At 43.0% G+C, this 27740-nt stretch overlaps 3 protein-coding genes across 13 annotated transcripts in view; 1 reads left to right on the top strand and 2 right to left on the bottom strand.

Annotated features, from left to right (window-relative positions):
• Positions 1–1815, top strand: part of mtus1a (microtubule associated tumor suppressor 1a) — a 60444-nt gene extending 58629 nt beyond the window's left edge. For 9 of the 10 annotated variants that reach the window (XM_021583495.2, XM_021583496.2, XM_021583493.2 and 6 more), the window contains one exon: positions 4–1815. In XM_021583495.2, coding sequence (XP_021439170.2) covers positions 4–268 — 265 coding nt within the window. In that variant the 3' untranslated portion in view covers positions 269–1815. The remainder of the gene's footprint in view (positions 1–3) is intronic. The other variant, XR_005041207.1, reaches the window with a different exon arrangement.
• A 566-nt stretch (positions 1816–2381) lies between these two features.
• Positions 2382–11162, bottom strand: pdgfrl (platelet-derived growth factor receptor-like). Its single transcript, XM_021583492.2, has 6 exons — positions 10879–11162; positions 9176–9455; positions 8790–8941; positions 8330–8623; positions 7253–7389; positions 2382–3265 (listed from the first exon to the last, which is right to left on the bottom strand). The coding sequence occupies exons 1-6, from the start codon at positions 10934–10936 to the stop codon at positions 3077–3079; spliced, it is 1110 nt and encodes a 369-aa protein (XP_021439167.1). The 5' UTR covers positions 10937–11162; the 3' UTR covers positions 2382–3076.
• A 125-nt stretch (positions 11163–11287) lies between these two features.
• slc7a2 (solute carrier family 7 member 2) overlaps positions 11288–27740 on the bottom strand; it is a 34197-nt gene continuing 17744 nt past the window's right edge. For both annotated transcript variants that reach the window (XM_036969861.1, XM_036969862.1), the window contains exons 9-12: positions 14912–15123; positions 14596–14762; positions 14288–14396; positions 11288–14139 (exon numbers count right to left, since the gene is read on the bottom strand). In XM_036969861.1, the coding sequence (XP_036825756.1) occupies positions 14009–14139; positions 14288–14396; positions 14596–14762; positions 14912–15123 (619 nt within the window). In that variant the 3' untranslated portion in view covers positions 11288–14008. The remainder of the gene's footprint in view (positions 14140–14287; positions 14397–14595; positions 14763–14911; positions 15124–27740) is intronic.

Below are 27740 nucleotides of genomic sequence, written 5' to 3'. Positions count from 1 at the left end.
CAGACAACTGTCCACAGAGCAGGCGGTGCTGCAGGAGTCTCTCCATAAGGAATCAAAGGTGAACAAGCGTCTGTCTATGGAGAATGAGGAGCTCATCTGGAAGCTGCACAATGGGGACCCAAGCAGCCCCCACAAGCTGTCCCCCACCTCTCCCTCCCACCATTCCCTCGGCCTCCAATCACCTCGCAGCTCTGCCGTCTTCACCAGCCCCATCCAATCACCTCGCAGCTCTGCCGTCTTCTCCAGCCCTCCAGTCTCACCCAGATAACAGCAGCCCACCGCTTCCAGGAAGCAGACTCTTTCTCTCCTCTGATTGGACTGGGTCCAGGAAGCAGCCTCTCTCACTCCTTTCTGTTTGGACCGAGTCAACCCTCCGTACTTAAGAGCTATATTAGCTGGCCGGGATTGCCGCATGTCATCCAGAGATGGCTACAATATCCCTGAATGGCTCTACTTTCTGTTGACACTTACTACAGATCAATGACTCTATGAGAAAAGACTGTTGCACAGAAGCACTTACTGAGTGAGACCGCCTCTTGTTCTTTCTGCCTTGTCTGATATTATAGGACATCAGCCATAGGGTTAGGGTTATTATAGGACATCAGAGGGTTAGGGTTATTATAGGACATCTCAGGACTATATAATGAGACACTATTTTTGTTACTCTTTCTCGTGGTCAGCAAAAGCGTGTTGCTGGTTTTCCCTCTGAAAATGGGAAGGAGTGGTGCTGGTGGCCAAAGGCAGACCTGTGTGTTGACTGACCGGGAATATGCTCTGCTCCTGTCTGTCATAATATTGCTATGAGAATCAGCACGGCTAGGAATCCAAAAATAACATTGAATCTCCCTTTGATTTGGAAATCAAACATGAATCCTGTAATCTGTATATTAATTGATGAAAATTAGGTAAACATAAACCCTTGTACAACACACAGTACTCAATAACATTGTGTTCACTCCTCATAGATCATTCATGAATGCTTTCACTGCAGGAACTTCGCTTTCAGTGATGCATGCACCACATGCTACATGCAATTGTCTTCATAAACTGGATATTAGCAATCATTTCCTGTGTTTTTAAAAGGTTAATGGCGTTTCCATGGTAATTAATGGGCGTCCTGCGCTTCCGAACTGTACTTTTTTTTTTCCTGTTATTACCCGTCTACCGGTTATATAGACTTCTAACTGTTCAGTTCTACAGGTTATATAGACTTCTAACTGTTCAGTTCTACAGGTTATATAGACTTCTAACTGTTCAGTTCTACAGGTTATATAGACTTCTAACTGTTCAGTTCTACAGGTTATATAGACCTCTAACTGTTCAGTTCTACAGGTTATATAGACTTCTAACTGTTCAGTTCTACAGGTTATATAGACTTCTAACTGTTCGGTTCTACAGGTTATATAGACCTCTAACTGTTCAGTTCTACAGGTTATATAGACTTCTAACTGTTCAGTTCTACAGGTTATATAGACCTCTAACTGTTCAGTTAGGTTTCCTGATGACTCAAAGCTGTGTTTTTAATGTTCGTTGGTTTGTTTGACCATGGGACCAATTCAAATAAATGTTTGCATGTTTGATGACCTGTTATCTAGCACCCCTCCCTCATCCAATCCTCCTACTACAGCTTTAAAATGGGGGGTCTTTACAAAGATGTCACTAAGGTTAAAATGCAAGAAGAAGCTAAGCGTGATGGACGTGTTTTGGATATGTCACAAATTAGTACTTGTTTGGATGTGGAGATTACTGGTGTTGAAAAAACTGTTTAATATATGCAATTAATAAAGTCCTATTATGAAATCTAAAGCAGATATATATTTATGGTGATGTATTCTGTTTCTTACTTGGTTGGTAGATGAAACTAGATTTTGTGTACAATTACCTCAACACTGCTTAGCTCTGTATACTGAACAAAAATGTTAACGCAACAATTTTACTGCGTTACAATTCATTCGGCCCTAATCTATGGATTTCACATGGGTGGGCCTGGGAAGGCACAGGCGCAGACATACTCCTCAGTTTCATCAGCTGTCTGGGTGGCTGGTCTAAGACGATCCCGCAGGTGAAGAAGCTGGATGTGGAGGTCCAGGGCTGGTTGGACATGCTACCAAATTAAAACGCTGTTGTAAGTGGCTTATGGTAGAGAAATTAACATGAAATTCTCTGGCAACAGCTCGGGTGGCGGTTCCTGCACACTCAAAACGAGACATCTGTGGTATTGTGTGACAAGTGGCCTTTTGTCCCCAGCACAAGGTGCACCTGTGTAATGAACATGCTCTTTAATCAGCTTCTTGATAAACCACACCTGTCAGGTGGATGGATTATCTTGACAAAGGAGAAATTCAAACATTTGTGCACATAATTTGAGCAAAATAAGATTGTGTGTATGGAACATTTCTGGGATCTTTTATTTCAGCTCATGAAACCAACACTTTAAATGTTCAGTATAGCTCATTCTAAGAGACTGCAACAGCCTAGTACGTTTCTGTTGAGAGAGAGGTGGAAATGCAGTACGTGTGTTATACTGGACTAAAATAAGATCTGGGCCTGCAATTCACATTCCACATACGGAGTCCATTAGGAGTGAGGCAGGGCACACGGTTTCTATTCCTTCCCCTTCACACCAGAGAGAGGGAGCAGAGGCTTCTCTCACATGACGGTTTTCCTTTTAGACTTATCAAATCCTCCAACAAAGCATCCAATATTGTTTCATTGTAAAATGTCTTTCCCCACAGAAGGGAAAGATGTGTGCCCAGGAAGAGCTTCACCATACATCATAGAGGAGGTAAATGTATGAAGATATCTTTAATGTCCTCCAAGACATTGAGTAAATGTGCATCTACATAAGCTGGATACATTAATATTTCTAAATGGATATTTACACAGATTTTTACTGGATAACAGCTAGTCAAACTGACACTGGTTTTGAGTATACTAGCTCAACTAGTATACTTCCTGTGCTAGCCTTATTGGTCAATACACCTCAGCAAAGTGGCAAACATATAGTTGAAATCTACACAAGCTGCAAGAGGCCTAATGTGGAATGTTGCCTATACAGGTTAAGTGTTATTTGTGGCTAGTTAGAGTGGACACTGGTGGCCACAGCGGTCTCCCCAAGCTTGTTCTTGGCTCTGCATATGTATCTTCCAAAGTCGATGGTCTCCAGGTCATCAACGGCTATGACGCTCTGAGAGATGCGGGTGGTGTGTCCCATTCCTCTGTTGATCAGCCTCCACGAATCACGCACACTAACAGGACGGAGGTTCTGAACAGAGCACAGAAAGAGAGGACTAGCTCATACTATAGCTCCCAAAGGAGCTTGATTTGAGCCATTTTCCAGGAGAACGGTAACAAGGGAGGGTGAAATGGAGTGTGGAATGATTTGTATGATTTTTTTAAATGTTCCTTTAACTAGAAAGTCACAATTAAAGCAGCTATCTGCTGTTGAAACAAAGCGGACCCCCACCCGTCTCTAAAAAGATTAGGGATGAGACTGTAGAAATGTAACCACTCAAATGTATAGACTGAGCTATGACCATCCATGACATCAAAATGATATTTTTAACCAGGGGCGCAACTTTGCTTATAGAAGTGGTGTGGGACGACATAAATACCAAGTGCATTCGGAAAGTATTCAGACCCCTGGACTTTTTCCACATTTTGTTACTTTACAGCCTTATTCTAGAATGGATTAAATAAATAAAAATGTCAATCTACACACAATACCCCGTAATGACAAAGTGGAAACGGGTTTTTACAAATTTATTAAAAATAAAAACAGCGATCCCTTATTTACACAACTATTCATGTCCTTTGCCATGAGACTCAAAATTAATCTTAGGTGCATCATGTTTCCATTGATCATTCTTGATGTTTCTACAACTTGATTGAAGTCCACCTGTGGTAAATTCAATTGATTGGTCATGATTTAGAAAGGCACACACCTGTCTATATAAGGTCCCACAGTTGACAGTGCATGTCAGAGCAAAAACCAAACCATAAGGTCGAAGGAATTGGCTGTAGAGCTCCGAGACAGGATTGAGTCGAGGCACAGATTTGGGAAAGGGTATCAAAAAATGTCTACAGCATTGAAGGTCCCCAAGAACACAGTGGCCGCCCAACATTCTTAAATGGAAGAAGTTTGGAACCACCAAGACTCTTCCTAGAGCTGGCCGCGCGGCCAAACTGAGCAATCGGGGGAGAAGGGCCTTGGTCAGGGAGGTGACCAAGAACCTGATGGTCACTCTGACAGAGCTCCAGAGTTCCTCTGTGGATGGGAGAACTTCCTGAAGGACAACCATCTCTGCAGCACTCCAACAATCAGGCCTTTATAGTAGAGTGGCCACACGGAAGCCACTCCTCAGTAAAAGGCACATGACAGCCCGCTTGGAGTTTGCCAAAAGTCACCTAAAGGACTCAGACAATGAGATTCTTTGGTCTGATGAAACCAAGATTGAACTCTTTGGCCTGAATGCCAAGCGTCACATCTGGAGGAAACCTGACACCATCACTATGGTGAAGCATGGTGGTGGAAGCATCATGCTATGGGGATGTTTTTCAGCAGCGGGGACTGGGAGACTAGTCAGGATCAAGGAAAAGATGAATGGAGCAAAGTACAGAGAGCTCCTTAATGAAAGCCTGCTCCAGAGTGCTCAGGACCTCAGACTGAGGCGATGGCTGACCTTCCAACAGGACAATGACCCTAAGCACACAGCCAAGACAACGTAGTAGTGGCTTCGGGACAAGTCCCTGAATGCCCTTGTGGCCCAGCCAGAGCCCGGCCTTGAACCCAATCAAACATCTCTGGAGAGACCTGAAAATAGCTGTGCAGCGACGCTCCCCATCCAACCTGACAGAGCTTGAGAGGATCTGCAGAGAGGAATGAGAGAAACTTCCCAAAAACAGGTGTGCCAAACTTGCAGCATCACACCCAAGAAGACTCAAGGCTGTAATTGCTGCGAAAGGTGCTTCAACAAAGTATTGAGTAAAGGGTCTGAATACTTTTAAAAAACTATCACATTTACTTATTTTTTATACACTTGCAAACATTTCTAAAAAACAGTTTTCACTTTGTCATAAGGTATTGTGTGTAGATTGAGGGAAATAAACTATTTAATCAATTATATAATATGGTTGAAATGTAACAAAAGGTGGAAAAAGTCAAGGGTTCTGAATATTTTCTGTATGCACATATACACTGTGTGCACATATACACTGTGTGCACATATACACTGTGTGCATATATATATATACACTGCTCAAAAAAATAAAGGGAACACTAAAATAACACATCCTAGATCTGAATGAATGAAATATTCTTATTAAATACTTTTTTCTTTACATAGTTGAATGTGCTGACAACAAAAATCACACAAATTATCGATGGAAATCAAATTTATCAACCCATGGAGGTCTGGATTTGGAGTCACACTCAAAATTAAAGTGGAAAACCACACTACAGGCTGATCCAACTTTGATGTAATGTCCTTAAAACAAGTCAAAATGAGGCTCAGTAGTGTGTGTGGCCTCCACGTGCCTGTATGACCTCCCTACAATGCCTGGGCATGCTCCTGATGAGGTGGCGGATGGTCTCCTGAGGGATCTCCTCCCAGACCTGGACTAAAGCATCCGCCAACTCCTGGACAGTCTGTGGTGCAACGTGGTGTTGGTGGATGGAGCGAGACATGATGTCCCAGATGTGCTCAATTGGATTCAAGTCTGGGGAATGGGCGGGCCAGTCCATAGCATCAATGCCTTCCTCTTGCAGGAACTGCTGACACACTCCAGCCATATGAGGTCTAGCATTGTCTTGCATTAGGAGGAACCCAGGGCCAACCGCACCAGCATATGGTCTCACAAGGGGTCTGAGGATCTCATCTCGGTACCTAATGGCAGTCAGGCTACCTCTGGCGAGCACATAGAGGTCTGTGCGGCCCCCCAAAGAAATACCACCCCACACCATGACTGACCCACCGCCAAACCGGTCATGCTGGAGGATGTTGCAGGCAGCAGAACGTTCTCCACGGCGTCTCCAGACTCTGTCACGTCTGTCACGTGCTCAGTGTGAACCTGCTTTCATCTGTGAAGAGCACAGGGCGCCAGTGGCGAATTTGCCAATCTTGGTGTTCTCTGGCAAATGTCAAACGTCCTGCACGGTGTTGGGCTGTAAGCACAACCCCCACCTGTGGACGTCGGGCCCTCATACCACCCTCATGGAGTCTGTTTCTGACCGTTTGAGCAGACACATGCACATTTGTGGCCGGCTGGAGGTCATTTTGCAGGGCTCTGGCAGTGCTCCTTACAAAAAGGCGGAGGTAGCGGTCCTGCTGCTGGGTTGTTGCCCTCCTACGGCCTCCTCCACGTCTCCTGATGTACTGGCCTGTCTCCTGGTAGCGCCTCCATGCTCTGGACACTACGCTGACAGACACAGCAAACCTTCTTGCCACAGCTCGCATTGATGTGCCATCCTGGATGAGCTGCACTACCTGAGCCACTTGTGTGGGTTGTAGACTCCGTCTCATGCTACCACTAGAGTGAAAGCACCGCCAGCATTCAAAAGTGACCAAAACATCAGCCAGGAAGCATAGGAACTGAGAAGTGATCTGTGGTCACCACCTGCAGAACCACTGCTTTATTGGGGGTGTCTTGCTAATTGCCTATAATTTCCACCTGTTGTCTATTCCATTTGCACAACAGCATGTGAAATTTATTGTCAATCAGTGTTGCTTCCTAAGTGGACAGTTTGATTTCACAGAAGTGTGATTGACTTGGAGTTACATTGTGTTGTTTAAGTGTTCCCTTAATTGTTTTGAGCAGTGTATATATCCAGTCGAATAAACACTCCAAACAGCCTACCCGACCATGGTCCTAAGCACACCGTTTCCTTGTTTTGTATCACATTCCAATTATAAAACTGGGGGGGACAAAAATGCAATTTCAGAATGTGGGGGCACATGTCCCCCCGTCCCCATTAAAAGTTGCGTCCCTGGTTTTAACAATATTTTGAGGCTATATAGTATTTGTTTACATTTACTTTGTTTGCAAACATTGGAATAAAACAACCTTATACTTTGGGTTCTGAAGGGGTACGACAGTTGAACTAAGCATATGAGTCATAATGGATACATAGCAATTTAAGTCCAAAAATGGATGTAGCAACTGCAGATTTCCCTTTGTCAGGCTACGTCTCACAAGCTGAAGAGATGAAACATCTAGATCAAGCATCTCTGAGAAACAGTGACATCCAGTTTACCTGTCCAGGATAGGTCCATGTGAAGGTGACGTCCATCTCTGGCTCTCCCAGGACAGTACAGGTGATGTTGATGTTGTCTCCTCCCCTCGCAGAGGAAAGGGACGCTTCAATGGTAACGTATGGTGGGCCACTGGGCACTGCCAACAGAGTTAAGGAAGGACAAACCACAGAATTAAATAGGACATTTGTTATAGGATCTGTATGGGACAAACAATTTTATTGACCAGGTGCTGTCACTGACTGTTTTAAGATGGAATACATTTCTAGTGGACAGCAGGGATTGGATTGGAAACATACTTTCTTGGTCGACCTCCACCTAAACCTTAATACTGTTCTCTCCGCCTTCCTGTCAAAACTGAAGTGAGAGATTGAGATCACCAGTTTTTAAGCAATCGGATAGGATTAAATACATAGAAATATAATGAATAGAACTGCTGTATCATTGTCTTGAATGTGGTTCTATTCTTTCTATTTCTATATATTTAATCCTATCAGATAACTTTTTAAAAACTCGGCCCTGAACCACACAGTTTCCATTTCATAAATTCACCACTGATCCATCCCACTTAAAGCAGCCAAAGTGGGTTAATGTTTCCACTGCAGTAGGCACAGGTCCACTTAAACATCGAGCCCTACAGTGGAACAGCCTTTTGATATCACACTCTAAATACACTCTATTCCTGGAAGCTGATGACACACATCAGATCAAGTATGCGTCCCAAATGGCACCCCTTTTCCCTTTAGTGCACTACTTTTGACCAGGGCCCCTAGTAGACAGCAGCAGAGCTGATTCATAACTGTGTAAAATTGTCTCAGATAGAGGTAGACTTCTAATCAACTATTGTGTTAAAAGTTAATTGCCTTTGCCTGTCAGTTATTGCTTTAAGTCATTCAAATTTGATACAGAGATGGGGACTCTGATGCTATAATATAGATTTGCATTTTTTTTTACTTTACTTTTACTAATGTTAACGTGATCACTAGTATTGTGATTTGACAACAAATGTTCCATATTGTGATATATTGAAAACCAATGTTTTTGTTATGTGTGATGGTGCACGGTTGCTAGGTTCCTACCCTCCACGTAAAGCAGCTGGTACTTTGTGGAGATCTGTGGGATGGCTTTGGTCACAGCCTTACAGTAAAACACTCCCTGGTGCTCTGGACTGGGCTTCTGGAGGATGAAGCCCTTGGTTGGGTCGTAGGAGACCAGTGTCCCATCCACTTCCATCTCTTCTGGGGGGACCTCTCTGTGCAGGGACACCTTGGCCAGCGGACTGGTCACACGACATGGGATAACAGCAGTCCTGTCCGGACGCAGGTAGACAATCTCAAAGTGGATGGTGGAGGGGACGAAGAGATCATCCTTGTCTGATTGGAGGGGAAGGGGGGACGAGGGTAGAGATGATTTGAAGTAAAGAATTTGAATATACAATACGAGGGGATTAGTCTGAATGGAGGCGATTTAAATAACATGTTTTGTGTTAGGTTGATGAAGTATAAATAGGTTTTACAGTAGTAAAGGCACCCTGCTCACCTGGGAAGTAGATATAAGTCCTGGAGGTGCGGTCGGGGTCTTTGAGACACTCCGATCCGTCACACAGTGTGACCCAGCAGCTGTACATCCCTGTGTCGGCAGCAGAGGGAGACGTCAGGATAAACTGGCTGTATTTGTCACTCTTCTTGATGCTGCATGGTGGGAGTGAATCAGATGGGGGACATTAACATTATTAATCATTGTTAGGTTACTATCAGCTGGAGGCATGGTGATGAGACAGAACAAGTCATCTGTTAATCAATGGATTCATCCCAAATAGCACCCTATGTCTTATATAGTGCACTACAAAGCCCTATGGGCCCTGGTCAAAATTAGTGCACTAAATATGGAATCAGGTTCCATTTGGGACGCAACCTTCAGGTCACCTGAGTCGGGAGTCATTGAAGGTGTCCAGGTAGATAGGGTAGGACCAGCCGATGTTACTGCCTTTACAACGCAGCTCTATGTTGTTACCAGGGCTGAGGCTCACGCTCTCTCCCAGCCTCAGGAAACGGCCCTTATCCAGGACCTGGGTCAGGATGGACTGCCCTCTTCCTCCTGCCTCCTTCTCCTTCAGTTTGGGGTAGCGAACCTTGGCCCGCTTGCCTCCAGGCCTGATGCGGTTCTCTCCCGCCTCCTTCCTACGATTGACCTGCTGGCAGGCACCTAAACCAACAGAGGGAGGGAGGTTAGAACAGTATTAACAGTGACCCACCCCAGCAGTCCCACTGTGGAATGACACACCTCCACAGAGACAGACACAGATGCTACAAGTTAGCAAGTCTGACATGTTTGAGTTTCCTATTTTCGACTAGCATCTGAACACAGCAAAAGAGACAGTCAGAGTAGTAAGGAACAGTGCAGTGTTCCCATCTAGAAAGCTACTCAATAATATAACTCACGGCTGTAACAACCGCAGAACAGGAAACATGGGACTTTTCCTTGCTGCCACATGTCCAAACCTCAACAACTCCCATCTGTCTGCAGTATATTCTATTTGGTGTGATAAATAGTTTTGTATAAATTATGGATATGTGATTCTGTTATTTGAGTTAGTTTAATTAATGGGATATCGGGTATGTTCCAGACAAAACATATTACAGGTATATTTAGGGGAACAGATTTGTCAACAGCATAATAGTTCTGACTTTTGATGATATTTCAGCTCATTGTTTGTTTAATTTGTTCTGTATTGGACATTTGGAAAGCAGAGATCTCTAAAATGAAAAGCAGTTACGCTGAATAAACACTCATGCTCCGGAGTGGCGCAGCCTCAGTGTTTGAGGTGTCAAATCCAGATTGTATCACAATTATTCATGATTCATTCAGGATTATCTGTGGTAGCATCCACATTATTGTAGAAGTGTTTAGAAACATATTCTTATTTACAATAAAAGTAACTCCAAAATGACACAACTCATTATTTACCATTCATTTCTATTGGGCACAAAATAATCTGAAACACAACGAAAACAAACGGCAAATACATACAACAAATTTCTAGTTACAAGCTTGATATGAAGCCATAGCGTGCGCTGTAAAGCCATAGCGTGCGCTGTAAAGCCATAGCGTGCGCAAAAAGTACTGTAATTTCTAAACTGTTCACCCGATATTGATGAAAAAACCCTCAAATTAAAATGGATAGTCTGCACTTTAACATCATAGTTGTATAATTTCAAAGTCCTGGAGTACACAGCCAAAACAAACGAAAGTGTCTCTGTCCCAATACTTTTGGAGCTCACTGTACTTCATAAAATTTACAAAATATGTATTGTTTGTGCAGGCCTTTTGCAGAGTGACCAAACACCACAGAAACTATTCTGTAAAAATTATGTTGCTATTGTGTCCAATCCTAAAATCACTGCTATCACCTTTCAGACTATGCCTTTCCCCCTCACTCCCGTCGCTGTTTAACTAAACGGCAACATCAACTCAGAAGTATGAGATTTTCTAATCCCAAAGGCTGCTCTCCGATTACAGCAAAACAGTGATGGCGGAATCAACGGAAACCGCAGTGTATTCAGACTCAGGAAAACACACAAAGAAGAAGACATGGAGGAGAGACACAGAGGATCAGAAAGTTACTCACCATTTTGGAGCTCCTGCCAGAGTATGGCCAGAGTTAAAAGGACCCAGCAGGGCTTCATGGTGAGCAGACGCGAATGAGACTAGAGGAGCAGTGAGAGGGACCCAGCAGGAGAGATGTCAGACCTGGGTGCTACACTGCCTGGATCTCTGCAGGCTCCAGCAGACCTGTTTAGATTAGATTAATATATCCATCCTCCTCAGTGGAATGAAGGAGAAGAGAAGAAAGGGGAATCTCTCTCTCTCGACCTCTTGCTCTTTCTCTCTCTGTTAAGATACATGCTCTGATGCCCTCTGGTGGGCTGGTCCGAACCCATATTTACAGTTTATAAAGGCGATTTAATGAAGAACACACAACCCTATTTGGGTTTTATTGAGAGAACCACAGATAAATCTGGATGTCCAGACCCAAATTCTAAACCAAGAAGGTTTTTATTACCAATTATTAATACCAACCATTTACAACAGACAGACAAGCAGTTATATATCCTCCCCTCACTGAGTTACTGCAATGTCTGACAATGTGCAGAACACTCTCAGAATAGACTCTTGCATAAACTGATCTTATTAAAAAATACATTTATTGACAATAGTACAGTTAGTATAAACAATGGAAAACCATGTCACTACATAATGGGTACATTTACAGAGGATCATTCTGTTGATATATTTATAAGCTACAACACTAGCTACATATGCCTGAACCCTGATCTAGGTCCCCTGGGACATAATGTGCTCTGCTCTTTTGTTCCACGTTTAATTAACCTAACTCAACTTAAATCGATCAAGTGAAATCAAATGTAAAAAATAATAATAATAATAATAATAATAATGCTTTTGCAGTAAATTATCATGACATGATATAGCATAACCTCAGCCACTTATCTTTCAAGAAGATCAAATGAAAATGTACATCAAAATCATCTAAACTAAGATTGTTCAGGAATTCTCAATACCGGAGGTTGAGGTTGAACTCTGAGATCATCATCATACCACAGGTCTAAGAGCTCTATCAGTGGATTAACTGCAACTGAACACCCTAAAATACTTCCCTAATTAGGGTTGTACAAATCTGGTAACTTCCCCAAAACTCCTAGGTATTTCAGAAATCCTAATTGGAGGATTTCCTGCTTATTCCCCCTTGATTCCAGGAATCTTCCAACAGGCATTTCTGGAAAACCTGGGAATTTGGGAAAAATTACATGATTTTTGTCTCTGCTACTCCAAGAGAAGAATGTTAAAATATCTCTCTCACTGCTCATCCATATCAAACCCCATAAATTGGTTGTGAAACCAAGATAGAGTTACAAAGTAGACGACATAAACTTTTTGGACACAAAACGAGAGGAGGAGAGGGGAGGGGCACCTTTAAATACTGATCAAGCTCCGACTTGGAGTAGAATGTTAATGCAAAAAAGCATGGACCATTTAAACACTGAAAGACCAGTGTAACTTAAATCTGTTGAATAATGTCATTAACTGTCACTTTCCCTGGGACATTATCCTGCAAAACATGTATGGTACATCTTATATGTGATGCTAAGAAACTATTCAGAAAACAGTGAAGGGACTAGCATCAAATGAGAAGGGCGACTCTAGGTGGCCTGTAGAGCATATTTTGTCAAGAAATGGCAAATTTCAAGACAGTCCAGTCCACCGTCTAGCAATAACAGACAAAACATCTCCCAAAGGACTTAAGAAGATATGTAACACTTGCACACAAAAAAATACAGCAATGCAGAAACGGTCTTTTGTACGGAATGTGATATCAAACACCGAACAAGCAATTCTCTTATTCACTCCACTTCCATTTCATACAATCTTCACGACACGATTGTAAAAACGATTATGACGGCAACACATCCAAGTAATCAGAATAGAACATTTATAAAGACTAGTTAAACTTGTGTTCGATTAGATCACCAACAACACCTGTCGCAAGAACATTAAGACAAGAAGTCAAATAGAGCACAAACTTAATCATTAGTACCATTATGGAAAACACACATCAGATGAACATTTCAGAAATACCATTCAACAGATAAACATTTCAGAAATACCATTCACCAACAGTTATATCATATTTGTGATTGTAATAAATTGATATGCACACATAAAATGATGCATGTGCATATATATATGCCAAGAATGAAATGAATATTCTGTGTGTGCATGTTAGTATGTCTGTTTACGTTTGTACAGAATGTACATTCAGAATGTGGCCACTATTTAGAAGCAAATGAATGGTTTAGTGTACATGTCATTAATCCTGGATAGAGTTAGTTTTAGAGTTAGTTTTTTCAGCAAGATTAGAAAATTGTCTGTGCTTCACTAACAGGGTATTAATATTAGCATAGTGTGACCTACTGACCTTTCTACACGAAGACAATAGATTCCAACAGCAAACTTCCTGAATAAGCTGACTTACAGAAAAAGACATAGAAAGTTAGGCCAAAACCAAATACCAAGCCTTTCCACAGTTAGTCCATGACTGTAATTGTAATAGGAAATGCAAAACCTGTAATTTCCTGTCTTCTGTCTCTTCTTGTTGACTGTTGGAGATGCTTCCACACCTTTCTGACCAATCAGCCTTTCCTACTTGGTCACATCGTCATGGAGACGGACATCGATTTGATTTGATAATGAGCCCACCTCACTGCTCCAAGGCACATGACCATTAATACAGTATACTGCAGCTCCACTGGGAGAATGGCATGTGACTGAGGCACAGATGGCATGTAGCTGTATAAACAGATGTAGGATCTTAATTTGACCAGTATTGCCACAGCAAAATAATCCTGCAGTAACAGGATTTAAACATTTAGTCCATAATATTGCTTGATCGGTGGTTAGTTTATTAGCTGGCCAAAATTAGACTACATGAAAAGTGCAATACTGTTAATATAACCATGTGTTAGTGTGGGATTTCAGGGAATTTATGTAAATCAAGAAGCTCATCTGCATTTCCTGCGGTTCAGGAAAATCGTCAGCAATAAAAGAGTGATCATATTAAGATCCTACATCTGTAGTGTATTTAGGGATAGCTGCTGTGTGCTTGTAGTGTGTCTGTGTCTTGGCTGGGGCAGGGGCCACCAGGTGACCTTCTAGAGTCTGTGTGGATCCCTGATCTTTCTTTAACACTGGCTGGTCTTCTCTGGACCCTTGTTCTTCTTCTCCTGCTTGGCACGGCTGCTGAGGGAGTCCTGGAGCCTGCGCTGGCGCTCCACACTGTGCCACATTCCGTAGCCAAAGTAGATTAGGAAACCTGGAGGGAGGAAGACAGGGAGACCGAGAAGGCCTGGTTACAAAAGGGTTCCCCCTCTGCAGGCCTGGGACGAGCCAGCAGGTGGACATCTAGATAGATTCACCGCAATGTGTTTGAGGCTTCAGATATGTTGGAGGGCGGCACCTACCCACAGCCATCCATATGGAGAAGCGTATCCAGGTGTCTCCACTCAGCTGGACCATGAGGTAAACATTGACAAATATACTCAGGATGGGAAGAAATGGGATGAGTGGAACCTGTATGAATAGACAACAGAGAGTCTAACCATCAGTAACACAGCTTATTGTATCCTCCAACTGCAACCTGAGAGTCTGAAACTGACATGGTATAAAATCATTGTACATCATTTTTTGAAAACTGAGGGGTCATGGTAGTAGTAGGCAGTAGACAGTAGGCTGATTCTGCCTAAAAAAATATAGTAATCTGTATAGGTACCATGAAGGAGACCTTCCTGCTGGTTTGAGGCTGTTGACAGATGAGAACCACACAGCCAATGAAGACCACCAGGGATAGGGCCAGACAACACAGGATCCAGGTCTCCATGCGAATGATGGCATATCCATGGTAGGTGGTCAGAGCACTGATCACACACACCACCAACACTGTGGACAGACAATACACAGACTTAAATAATTATCTAAGGCAATGAGTTGTCCACCACTGGTGAGACAACATCAGATACAAACAACATTGTGAACATTTCAAATGGCCATCATGGAGTTTAAGAATAGATCAGGGATGCAATGCAAACCTAAGAGGCAGACCGCCATGTTGACCACAGAGGAGGACTGTTCTGTGGGTACGAGGGGAGGTTTGAGCACCGTCTGCAGGGTGGAACCTCCTTCCTTCAGCATGTTGATGTGGGACTCAGACTCCGTCAGCTCCGACTCCCCTTCTGGTGATGTCAGGCAATCCTTCTCCCTGTTACAGCCCGGCTTTCCATAGAGCAGGTCCGGCTGGTACCTGAAAGACACGACAGACACTTATTTTGTCTTATTTAGTTTCACAACCAAAAGACAGGAACATTAGTGGTTTGGCATCGTATTTGGTAGGTTTGCTATTAAATCTCTTAGATGTAAAGGCCCTTGTTTAAGGGACCTGCGTAGTTCTGGTACCGGTTCCGACTGACATTTTCACTTAGAAATTGATCTATGGACACCATAGATCGAAATGGCTTGCATTGAGTGGTAGCCCTGATTCTCACTGACACAGGAGTATGTCCACAGACAGAAGGGGAAACCCAGACACGTCACCGGGGCTATAAAGCTGAAGCATTCATTTAGAATGTTTTCTCACCACCATTTATGATAATGAGAGGAAGTCCGGTTGCAGGTAGTGGATTAGGATGGAACCAAGTGAAACTGGCCCAATATTCTGGTAATTTTCTCATCGATGAAACAGCTGATCTCAATAAATGTTTCTGTTCCCAAAACTACAATCTGTTACAACCACAGTGCACTAAGTTTTATAGACTTGACACTTTACCAAAGTAAAAAAAAATGGCATTGTTTAGAAGGAGGAAAGGGTGATACCTAGTCAGTTGTACACCTGAATGCATTCCACTGAAATGTGCCTTCCGCATTTAACCTGAATTAGAGAGGAGCCAAGGGCTGCTTTAATCAACATCCACAGAACAGTGCCTTGCTCAGGGGCAGAACAGCTGTTTTTTATCTTGTCGGCTTGGAAATTCGATCCAGCAATCTTTCGGTTACTGGCCCAAAACTCCTACCCACCAGGCTACCTGCCACCGAGCACAAGGCCAAATTGAGTTTGTGCACATGCACAGTTCACAGTGGAGGCGTTCTCTAATGGAAATATGCAAATACATGCTATAATGCGCTAATAGGATCTCGCTAGCTCGTTGCTTGGCTCTGCCCACCTCCTTGCTTGTTCTGCACACCTCCTTGCTTGTTCTGCCCACTATGACTAATTTGCTCCCACTGTAAACGTCAAAGATGAACTATCTTGGGTTAGTTATGAATACACTATATCCCGAAAAGTATTTGGACACCTGTTTGTCGAACACATAATTCCAAAATCATGGGCATTAATATGGAGTTGGTCCCCCCTTTGCTGCTATAACAGCCTCCACTCTTCTGGGATGGCTTTCCGCTACATGTTGGAACATTGCTGCAGGGACTTGCTTCCATTCAGTAATGAGCATTAGTGAGGTTGGGCACTGATGTTGGGCAATTAGGCCTGGCTCGCAGTCGGCATTCCAGTTCATCCCAAAGGTGTTCGATGGAGTTGAGGTCAGGGCTCTGTGCAGGCCAGTCAAGGTCTTCCACACCAATCTCGATAAACCATTTCTGTATGGACCTCGCTTTGTGCACAGAGGAATTGTTATGCTGAAACAGGAAAGGGCCTTTCCCAAACTGTTGCCACAAAGTTGGAAGTACAGAATCATCTAGAATGTCTTTGTATGCTGTAGCGTTAAGATTCCCGGAACTAAAGGGCCTAGCCAGAACCATGAAAAACAGCCCCAGACCATTATTCCTCCTCCACCAAACATTACAGTTGGCACTATGCATTCGGCAGGTAGCGTTCTCCTGGCATCCGCTAAAACCAGATTAGTCTATCGGACTGCCAGATGGTGAAGCGTGATTCAATTTCAATAGGTGAACAACAAGTGGATACCTAGCTAATAATTACTCACAATGATTCCTAAATCATTGCTAAGAATAATGAAAATCACTGCAGTTTCAGGCTTGTTGTATTGGTGATAGCTAGGTACCAAGCTAAAGCTAGCTAGCTACCCCAGAAGTTGAGGTCCAACAAATTATGCTTTATTATCAACACGGTAATGTAAACACATTGTTCATGGCCAGTGTTTGCTTGTTTGCAGACTTTTTTGTACAGCTTTGACAGTACTACTGACAGTAGTGGTGTCGCTTGGCTTGCACCTGCAAATTCAGAACACATACATTTTATAATAGATCTATGTTATTTGACGTGTCAAAATAAAACGTACTCAATGCGTCAAATAGTGTTATTTGACGTGTATCTTTTTTGATATGCAAAGACCCAAACGGCGCTCCATAGTGAAACACATTACGTTCCTACAGGTGGGCATTGTTTTGTCCTCTCCTCCTTGTGTCGCATGGTGGGCCCCTAGAGTCAACATGTGACACTGATACTTGAGTGCATTGCTTCCTGAGTACATGCTGATATTTACTCAAACGTTCTAAACATACTTGATTCATCTGGCTTTGTCATAATTTGGATGTTGTTCAGAAGTACTTCCTGAAAGGAATTTAGGCTATGTTGACCAAGAAACACGCTGTTCTGTTTCTGTTTGGAGTCAAAGGGTTATTTCCCTGGAAGATATTCATCTGAACTTCATAGCCTACAACTCTAAACAGGATGGTGTGTTTCTTGAATCTGGATTTGAATGCAACGAAAGGTTGAGTAAACATCAGCTTGAACTGAAGAAGTCATTTCACTACTTCCACACAAAGGAAGCATTCAGAACGATTACAACATAGCTCTGATTCAATAACACAAGCTGCATATTACTCTAACAGGGTAATGATATTTGCTTTATTTTCCCCACAAGCACGGCTACCTACACTGCGGCTGTGTCAATTGTATCAAGTTCATATTCAAGTCGTTCTTGAATTGCAATGGGATTTGGGCATGGCATTTCGAGAGAAAAAAAGATGTTCATTATTCTAGATGTTGATTTAAATGTATTTGGGTACATCTTCCCATTCTAAATCCACTAATATTGCAGCGTAGTGACTTTAAATCATTTTTACCATTATGATAACATTGTGCCACCAGTAGGAGTATTAACACCAATTACACATTTTAGGAAATTGAGGATTTTCTTAAATGGAGACCACATATGCTAAAATCTTAGGACCCTTTAAATTAATTTACTAAAGTGATTTGGTTAATCATGTTGCTCACAATGTGATTGTCCTTCATTTAAATTGAGTAACACAAATTACACTGTTTATTTAGACACCAAAATATCAGTGGAATCCTAAAATGTATGACATACTAAAAGGGTTTGATTAGCTAATCATTTTCTTTAATATAGACCCTTCCACAGATAGCAATGTGCCACTGGAGAGAATGCTCAATGTCTGTTTATATCTTTGTAATGAGTGATATTCAAGGTGGTAACGACAATAACATTAAATTAAGAGACATATTTGTAAATATATATATATATATATATATATATATATATATTTATATATATATTTGAATAGCCTTTGTTCTTGTTTAAAAAATAAAATAATTGTGTCACCTTTATTTAACCAGGTAGGCTTGTTGAGAACAAGTTCTCATTTGCAACTGCGACCTGGCTAAGATAAAGCAAAGCAGTTCGACACATACAACAACACAGAGTTACACATGGAATAAACAAATGTACAATCAATAATACAGTAGAAAAACATATATACAGCGTGTGCAAATGAGGTAGGATAAGAGAGGTAAGGCAATAAATAGGCCATGGTGGTAAAGTAATTACAATATAGCAATTAAACACTGGAATGGCAGTATGTGCAGAAGATGAATGTGCAAGTTGAGATACTGGGGTGCAAAGGAGCAAGATAAATAAATAAATACAGTATGGGATGAGGTAGATTGGATGGGCTATTTACAGATGAGCTATGTACAGGTGCAGTGATCTCTGAGCTGCTCTGACAGCTGGTGCTTAAAGCTAGTGAGGGAGGTAAGAATCTCCAGCTTCAGAGATTTTTGCAGTTCGTTCCAGTCATTGGCAGCAGAGAACTGGAAGGAGAGGCGGCCAAAGGAAGAATTGGCTTTGGGGGTGACCAGTGAGATATACCTGCTGGAGCGTGTGCTACGGGTGGGTGCTGCTATGGTGACCAGTGAGCTGAGATAAGGCGGGGCTTTACCTAGCTTCTTGTAACTAGGGGGCAGTATTTTCATTTTTGGAAAAATAACGTTCCCAAAGTAAACGGGCTATTTTGTCAGGACAAGATGCTAGAATATGCATATAATTGACAGCTTAGGATAGAAAACACTCTAAAGTTTCCAAAACAGTAAAAATATTGTCTGTGAGTACAACAAAACTGATATTGCAGGCGAAAGCCTGAGAAAAATCCAATCCGGAAGTGACTCATGTTTTGAAAGCTCTGCGTTCCGATGCATCCCTATTGAGCAGTGAATGGGCTATCAACCAGATTCCTTTTTCTACGTATTCCCCAAGGTATCGACAGCATTTTGACGTAGTTTCACGCATTTATGTTGAATAATGAGCGTAAGCGACTATATTGCGTAAGTGGTCACCTGATGGCTCTCAGAGTGATTCTTGCGTAAAATATAGGGGTAGCCATTTTTCCTCTCGGTCCTACTGAAAAGCTAATTGTCCCGATGGATATATTATCGAATAGATATTTGAAAAACACCTTGAGGATTGATTATAAACAACTTTTGCCATGTTTCTGTCGATAGGAGCTAATTTTGAATATTTTTCGGCGTTTTCGTGACAGCAATTTCCGGTCGATTTCTCAGCCAAACGTGAAGAACAAACTGAGCTATTTCGCCTACAAAAATAATCTGCTATCTAACTAAAATAATCTAACAAATTAAAAATAATTTGCTATCTCACTGGGAGTCTCGTGAGTGAAAACATCCGAAGCTCATCAAAGGTAAACTATTTAATTTGATTGCTTTTCTGGTTTTCGTGACCAAATTGCCTACTGCTAGCTGGACATAATGCTATGCTAGGCTATTGATAAACTTACACAAATGCTTGTCTTGCTTTGGCTGTTTTTCAAAATCTGAGATGACAGGGTGATTAACAAAAGGCTAAACTGTGTTTCAATATATTTCACTTCTGATTTCATGAATAGGAATATTTTCTAGTAATATTTATGTCCGTTGCGTTATGCTAATTAGTGTCAGATGATGACAACGATCCCAGACCCGGGAAGGGTAGTTACAATAGGCCAGCAGAGACTTGTAGATGACCTGGAGCCAGTGGGTTTAGCGACGAGTATGAAGCGAGGGCCAGTCAACGAGATCATACAGATCGCAGTGGTGGGTAGTATATGGGGCTTTGGTGACAAAACGGATGGCACTGTGATAGACTGCATCCAATTTGTTGAGTAGAGTGTTGGAGGCTATTTTGTAAATGGCATCGCCGAAGTCGAGGATCGGTAGCATGGTTAGTTTTACGAGGGTATGTTTGGCAGCATGAGTGAAGAATGCTTTGTTGCAAAATAGGAAGCTGATTCTAGATTTTTGGATAGGCGATGTTTAATGTGAGTCTGGAAGGAGAGTTTACAGTCTAACCAGACACCTAGATATTTGTAGTTGTCCACATAATCTAAGTCAGAACCGTCCAGAGTAGTGATGCTGGACGGGCGGGCAGGTGCGGGCAGCGATCGGTTGAAAGCATGCATTTAGTTTTACTAGCATTTAAGAGCAGTTGGAGGCCACGGAAGGAGAGTTGTATGGCATTGAAGCTCATTTGGGGGTTAGTTAACACAGTGTCCAACGAAGGGCCAGAGGTATACAGAATGGTGTCGTCTGCGTAGAGGTGGATCAAAGAATCACCAGCAGCGAGAGCGACATCATTGATGTATACAGAGAAGAGAGTCGGCCTGAGAATTGAACCCTGTGGCACCCCCATAGAGACTGCCAGAGGTCCGGACAACAGGCCCTCCGATTTGACATACTGAACTCTATCGGAGAAGTAGTTGGTGAACCAAGCGAGGCAATCATTTGAGAAACCAAGGCTGTTGAGTCTGTCAATAAGAATGTTGTGATTGACAGAGTCGAAAGCCTTAGCCAGGTCGATGAATAGGCTGCACAGTAATGTCTCTTATCGATGGTGGTTATGATATCGTTTAGGACCTTGAGCGTGGCTGAGGTGCACCCATGACCAGCCCTGAAACCAGATTGCATAGCGGAGAAGGTACGGTGAGATTCAAAATGGTCAGTAATCTGTTTGTTAACTTTGCTTTCAAAGACCTTAGAAAGGCAGGGTAGAATAGATACTGTATACTGCAGGTCTGTAGCAGTTTGGGTCTAGTGTGTCTCCCCCTTTGAAAAGGGGGATGACCGCGGCAGCTTTCCAATCTTTTGGAATCTCGGACGATACGAAAGAGAGGTTAACAGGCTAGTAATAGGGGTTGAAATAATTTTGGCAGATAATTTTAGAAAGAGAGCGTTCAAATTGTCTAGCCCGGCTGATTTGTAGGGGTCCAGATTTTGCAGCTCTTTCAGAATATCAGCTATCTGGATTTGGGTGAAGGAGAAGTCGGGGAGGTTTAGGCGAGTTGCTGTGGGGAACGCAGGGCTGTTGACCGGGTTAGGGGTTGTTATGTTTGTTCCTTATATAATGACAAACCGGGGCGTAGGTTTAACTACTTTTAATGAACACATACTTCAGCTAGAAAACTCCATGTTTAGCCATGCAAGGCATTCCTTAACCATCTGCCTAGCCTGCTGGGTAACGTAGTCTAAATGTTATTAACACATAACAACACATCTTCTTTCCTTTAAAATAAAACTACTTGTCTATGTAACTACACATGTCACATCACATTTGTTTACTCAACCTGCATAACATGCCATTTTCAATAACACACATTTCTTTCCCCCAAAAAAATTTCTTAAAAAGATAAATATATTTTTTCAACTAAATATAGTCTGTCCAACAATACTCTATTGTGGTTCTATTTCTTTTCACATAAACCAAACATTCAGTGCCCCTTTTTTACATTTTTAGCAATTCTCAATAAGCCTTTCAGGGGCTCGGACAGTCCTTTTTGGTCGTTCTGCTGAAGTGCTTCCTGAAACAGTTGGACAGCATTCATTGTCAGTCAGGGTGTTCTGACTGAATTGTCCATTTGTAAAGGTATTTGACGCTTCAGCAGTATCCTCCTGATGATCCTCAGTCCCTTGAGTGAATGGCTGCAGCCTTAGATCCACTCTGTTTCATCTCAGTTGTGATCCATGCTCTGTTTGGATCTCATAGGATCTCGGTGCAACTTCTCTCTGCACACACCCTTGCTGCATCCAGGTTCCTGTAGTGATGTCTCTGAGTCGTACATGATCTCCTGGTTTCAGTTCAGGTAAGTGTCTTGCACTTTTGTCATGTCGCTGTTTTTGTTTGTCTTTCTGTTTTTCCTTTGCGAGTTTGACTTTGTGAGCACCTCTGGGTGTTAGCAAGTCCTCATGGATGGGTAGGTTGGTTCTGATGCGACGTCCCATCAACATTTGTGCAGGTGAAAGTCCGTTCTGCAGCGGTGCGCTGCGGGAGATCATCAGATTTTTTAGGAAATGCTTCTTTCCATCATGTGCCTTTTTCATCAGACCTTTGACAATTTTGACTGAACTCTCTGCTAAGCCGTTGGACCTTGGGTAGTTGGGGTGTTGTGTCGGAATCCCCAGTCGTTAGCGAACGATCGGAATTCGGAACTTGAGAACTGCGGGCCATTGTCCGAGTACAGTTCAGACGCAACCCCATGTCTTGCAAACACTGATTTCAGGTAGGTGATTACAGCTTTGCTGGAGGCAGTTGGCAGTGTTGCTACTTCAGGGTAGTTTGAGTGGTAGTCGGTAACAACAATGTGACTTTTGCCATTGCAGTCAAAAAGGTCAACTCCAACTTTGTAGTAGGGTCTGTTGGGTACTGGATGAGGCATTAGCGGCTCAGCTTGCTGCTTTGGTCTGTAGGTCAAACACAGTTCACATGAATCAGTGGTCTGGCTGATTTCCTGGTTCATCCTTGGCCAGTACATTACTTCTCGTGCTCGTCGTTTGCATTTTTCCTCAACCAAGTGGCCCTCATGTATTTTCTGTAGCATTTCTTTGCGTAGTGTCATGGGAATGACAATCTTGTTGCCTTTGAACACTATGTCATCCACAATGGTGAGTTCTGCTCTGCACACCCAGTAATCCTGTATTCTCCTTGGACAGTTGTTTTTCTGTGCGGGCCATCCTATCAGTGTTGTTTCTTTCAACTGTGTAACTGTTTGGTCAACTGCTGTCTCTCTTTTGATCTGCTCCATTCTCTCAGAAGACACAGGAAGGGACGCTACGATCATGTCGATGTAGGCCTGAATCTCAGTGTTTTTCTGTGTGACGAAGCTCTCCTTCTTGTCGACTGCTCGAGAAAGAGTGTCGGCGGCAAACATGAACTTTCCCGGGGTACATATCATCTTCACATCATACTTTTGCAGTCTGATCAACATTCTCTGTATTCTCATTGGACAATCATTCAGGCATACAGAATGTGTTTGCCAGTGGTTCTTTCTCTATTTGTGCATACCTTGTCTCTGCGCCTGTCAAGGCTCTGGACGCATAAGCGACGGGTTGTGATGTGTCATCATACTGTTGCAGAAGAACTGCTCCTAGGCCAAACTGTGACGCGTCTGCAGAAATCCTTGTGCTTTGCTCTGGATCATAGAACCTGAGCACTGGTTCTTCTGTGATTGTCTTCTACCCTGGGGCGGAAGGGTAGCCTAGTGGTTAGAGCGTTGGACTAGTAACCGGAAGGTTGCAAGTTCAAACCCCCAAGCTGACGAGGTACAAATCTGTCGTTCTGCCCCTGAACAGGCAGTTAACCCACTGTTCCTAGGCTGTCATTGAAAATAAGAATTTGTTCTTAACTGACTTACATAGTTAAATAAAGGTAAAATAAATACGAAGGTTTTTGAAGCAGTTTTCCAGTTCATGGGACCATTCCAGTTCATTTTTCTGTTCCAGTAGACATCTGAGTGGAGCGGACTGTGTTGACAGTTGAGGTATGAACTTTGCAAGGTAGGTGATCATGCCCATGAAGCGTCTCACATCGTCCTTGTTCTTCCTCGGGTCTGGTTTGATTCCGTCCTCAGAAAGTACATCTCCCACGAAGGTAAGTGTTTTCACACCAAACTCGCATTTGTCCTTGTTTAGTTTTAGGTTGACTTTCCGTGTCAGGTCCAGCACTTGTCTCACTCTCGCATCGTGTTCTTCTTTTGTGGACCCCCAGACGATGATGTCATCCATCATAGTCTCTACTCCTGGAATGTGCTCGAAGATCATGTGGATTGTCTTGTGGTAAACCTCTGGCGCTAAGAGAATCCCATATGGTTGACGAAGAAATCTGTACCTGCCCTCAGGTGTGTTGAATGTGCATAGCCTTGAGCTTGCATCATCTAGCTTCATTTGCCAGAATCCTGATGAGGCATCAAGCTTACTGAACCACTTTACTCCAGCAAACTGCGACATTATTTCTTCTCTGGTTGGCAACTTGAAATGCTCTCTCTTGATTGCTTTGTTGAGATCTCTCGGGTCTAGACATAACCTGAGATCGCCGTTCTTTTTCACCACAATAACCAGTGAGCTTACCCAGTCTGTAGGCTCATCCATTTTTGTGATGACGTCCATCTTTTCCATGTGTCCGAGTTCCTCTTTGAGCTTTTTCCTCAGTGCAAATGGAACTTTCCTGCATGCATGCACAACTGGAGTCATCAGTACATATTTTGTGTTCTCCTGGTAAACATCCAAGACCCTCAAACACATCCTCATACTCAGCCAGTATTGATGCTTGGTCATTTACAGTCTGTGATGTCTCTACATACACTCTTTTCAACAAATTAAGCTTTTCACATGCATAGAATAGGATGTACACTCTTTTCCACAATCAGCAGCTGTGCTCTGAACAGTTTTCCTTTGTGCTGTAAAGATACTATGCAGCTACCTTTGACTGGTACGTTCTCCCCAGTATAACCAGTAACCTTCATTTTCACCGGGTGTATTTTGCTCTTCACCTTCAGTGTTTTGTAGTCATCCAGAGACAACAGGTTTACCTGTGCTCCAGTATCAAGCTTCAATGTTATTATAGTTTCATTCACAGTCAATGACACAATCCATTCAGCTTTTACTGCATTGAATATTTCCACAGAATCAACAAAGAATTCTTCAATCTCCCCCTTGACTGTTATTATTATTATTTTTCCCACAGTTGTTACATGATTTGCCATATGCAGGGCATTTTTTTGGCTTGTGGATAAATCCACATTTTCCACATGTAGAGTTTTGATTTATCTCTTTTGCTTGTTTTTGTTTTGAAAGGTGTTGTGTGTGGTGCTCCTCTCTTTTTATTGCATACACTGACGTCTCTCTCCTGCACAGCTCTTTAGCTTGTGTTCCGGTGGTTTCAGCTGCTCGACACATATTCACTGCTTTATCCAAAGTTAAATCTTGCTCACGCAGCAATCTTTCCTCGAGTCCATTATCAAGTATGCCACAGACTATCCTGTCTTTCACTAGTGAGTCTTACAGATTCTCAAATTCACAAGTTTTGCTCAGTGTGTTCAGCTCAGCCAAATACTGGTCAAAACTGACTCCCTGTTTCTGATCATGAGAGAAAAACTTGTATCTCTCAAACGTGATGTTCTGGCTTGGTACACAGTACTCCTCAAATGTATCCATTAGCACAGTCAATGTCAAGTTTGCCTCGTCTTGCTGAAAGCTATTGTAAATGTCCAATGCATCCTCTCCAATAACATGCAGAAAAATGGAAGCTTTCAATTTGTCATAATTTCCCCCTGCACCACTGGCTGCTAGGTAGATATTGAATCTCTGCTTGAAACGTTTCCAATTGTCAGCTAAATTGCTTGTTAACTGCATAGGAGTAGGAGGACTAAGCCTATCCATGACGGAGAACAGGAACAGTGTCAATTTCTCTTACTTCATTCAGTATGTTGCTCATCAACTTGCTTGTCAACAGATTCCAATACAGTCTTGCTCTCGCTGCTGTCACTCTCACTGCTGCAGCTCGTTGTCCTCGCTCTCGCTGCTGTCACTCTCACTGCTGCAGCTCGTTGTCCTCGCTCTCGCTGCTGTCAATCTCACTGCTGCAGCTCGTTGTCCTCGCTCTCGCTGCTGTCACTCTCGCTGCTGTCACTCTCACTGCTGCAGCTCGTTGTCCTCGCTCTCGCTTCTGTCACTCTCGCTGCTGCAGCTCGTTGTCCTCGCTCTCGCTGCTGTCACTCTCGCTGCTGCAGCTCGTTGTCCTCGCTCTCGCTGCTGTCACTCTCGCTGCTGCAGCTCGTTGTCCTCGCTCTCACTGCTGTCACTCTCACTGCTGCAGCTCGTTGTCCTCGCTCTCGCTGCTGTCACTCTCGCTGCTGTGGCTTGTTGTCCTCGCTCTTGCAAGCTAGCATCTTCGACTACTCACGTCACTTGACTTGTGGTAGAATGTTTCATTTTCGTCGCGGAAATTTGCAGAGTTACTCCTTTCTTTTCTCTGTCTTGTCATAGCGACTACCAATCTGACACCATGTTATGTTTGTTCCTTATATAAGGATAAACCGGGGCGTAGGTTTAACTACTTTTAATGAATATATACTTCAGCTAGAAAACTCCCTGTTTAGCCATGCAAGGCATTCCTTAACCATCTGCCTAGCCTGCTGGGTAACGTAGTCTAAATGTTATTAACACATAACAACACAGGGGTAGCCAGGTGGAAAGCATGGCCAGCCGTAGAAAAATGCTTATTGAAATTCTCAATTATTGTGTATTTCTTCGGTAGTGACAGTGTTTCCTAGCCTCAGTGCAGTGGGCAGTTGGGAGGAGGTGCTCTTATTCTCCATGGACTTTACAATGTTCCAGAACTTTTTTGAGTTTGTACTACAGGATGCAAATTTCTGTTTGAAAAAGCTAGCCTTAGCTTTCCTAACTGCCTGTGTATATTGGTTCCTAACTTCCCTAAAAAGTTGCATATCACGGGGGCTATTCGATGCTAATGCAGAACCCCACAGGATGTTTTTGTGCTGGTCAAGGGCAGACAGGTCTGGAGTGAACCAAGGGCCATATTTATTCCTAGTTCTACATTTTTTTTGAATGGAGCATGCTTATTTAAGATGGTGAGGAAGGCACTTTTAAAGAATAACCAGGCATCCTCTACTGATGGGATGAAGTCAATGTCATCCCAGGATACCCCGGCCAGGTCAATTATAAAGGCCTGTTCACAGAAGTGTTTTAGGGAGCGTTTGACAGTGATGAGCGGTGGTCGTTTGACCGTAGACCCATTACAGATGCAGGCAATGAGACAGTGATCACTGAGATCTTGGTTGACAACAGCAGAGGTGTATCTGGAGGGTGAGTTAGTTAGGATGATATCTATGAGGGTGCCCGTGTTTACGGATTTGGGGTTGTACCTGGTAGGTTCATTGATAATTTGTGTGAGATTGAGGGCATCAAGCTTAGATTGTAGGATGGCCGGGGTGTTAAGCATGTCCCAGTTTAGGTCACCTAGCAGCACGAGCTCAGAAGATAGATGGGGGACAATCAATTCACATATGGTGTCCAGGGCACAGCTGGGGGCAGAGGGTGGTCAAGCGGCAACGGTGAGAGGCTTGTTTCTGGAAAGGTGCATTTTTAGAAGTAGAAGCTCGAATTGTTTTGGTACAGACCTGGATAGTAAGATAGCACTCTGCAGGCTATCTTTGCAGTAGACTGCAACGGCGCCCCCTTTGGCAGTTCTATCTTGGCGGAAAATGTTCTATTTAGGGATGGAAATGTGAAATTTTTGGTGGTTTTCCTAAGCCAGGATTCAGACACAGCTAAGACATCCGGGTTGGCAGAATGTGATAAAGCAG

Source organism: Oncorhynchus mykiss, chromosome 31 (assembly GCF_013265735.2).
Source record: "Oncorhynchus mykiss isolate Arlee chromosome 31, USDA_OmykA_1.1, whole genome shotgun sequence".
Lineage (NCBI taxonomy): Eukaryota > Metazoa > Chordata > Actinopteri > Salmoniformes > Salmonidae > Oncorhynchus > Oncorhynchus mykiss.
This window is presented reverse-complemented; position numbering and strand designations above follow the sequence as displayed.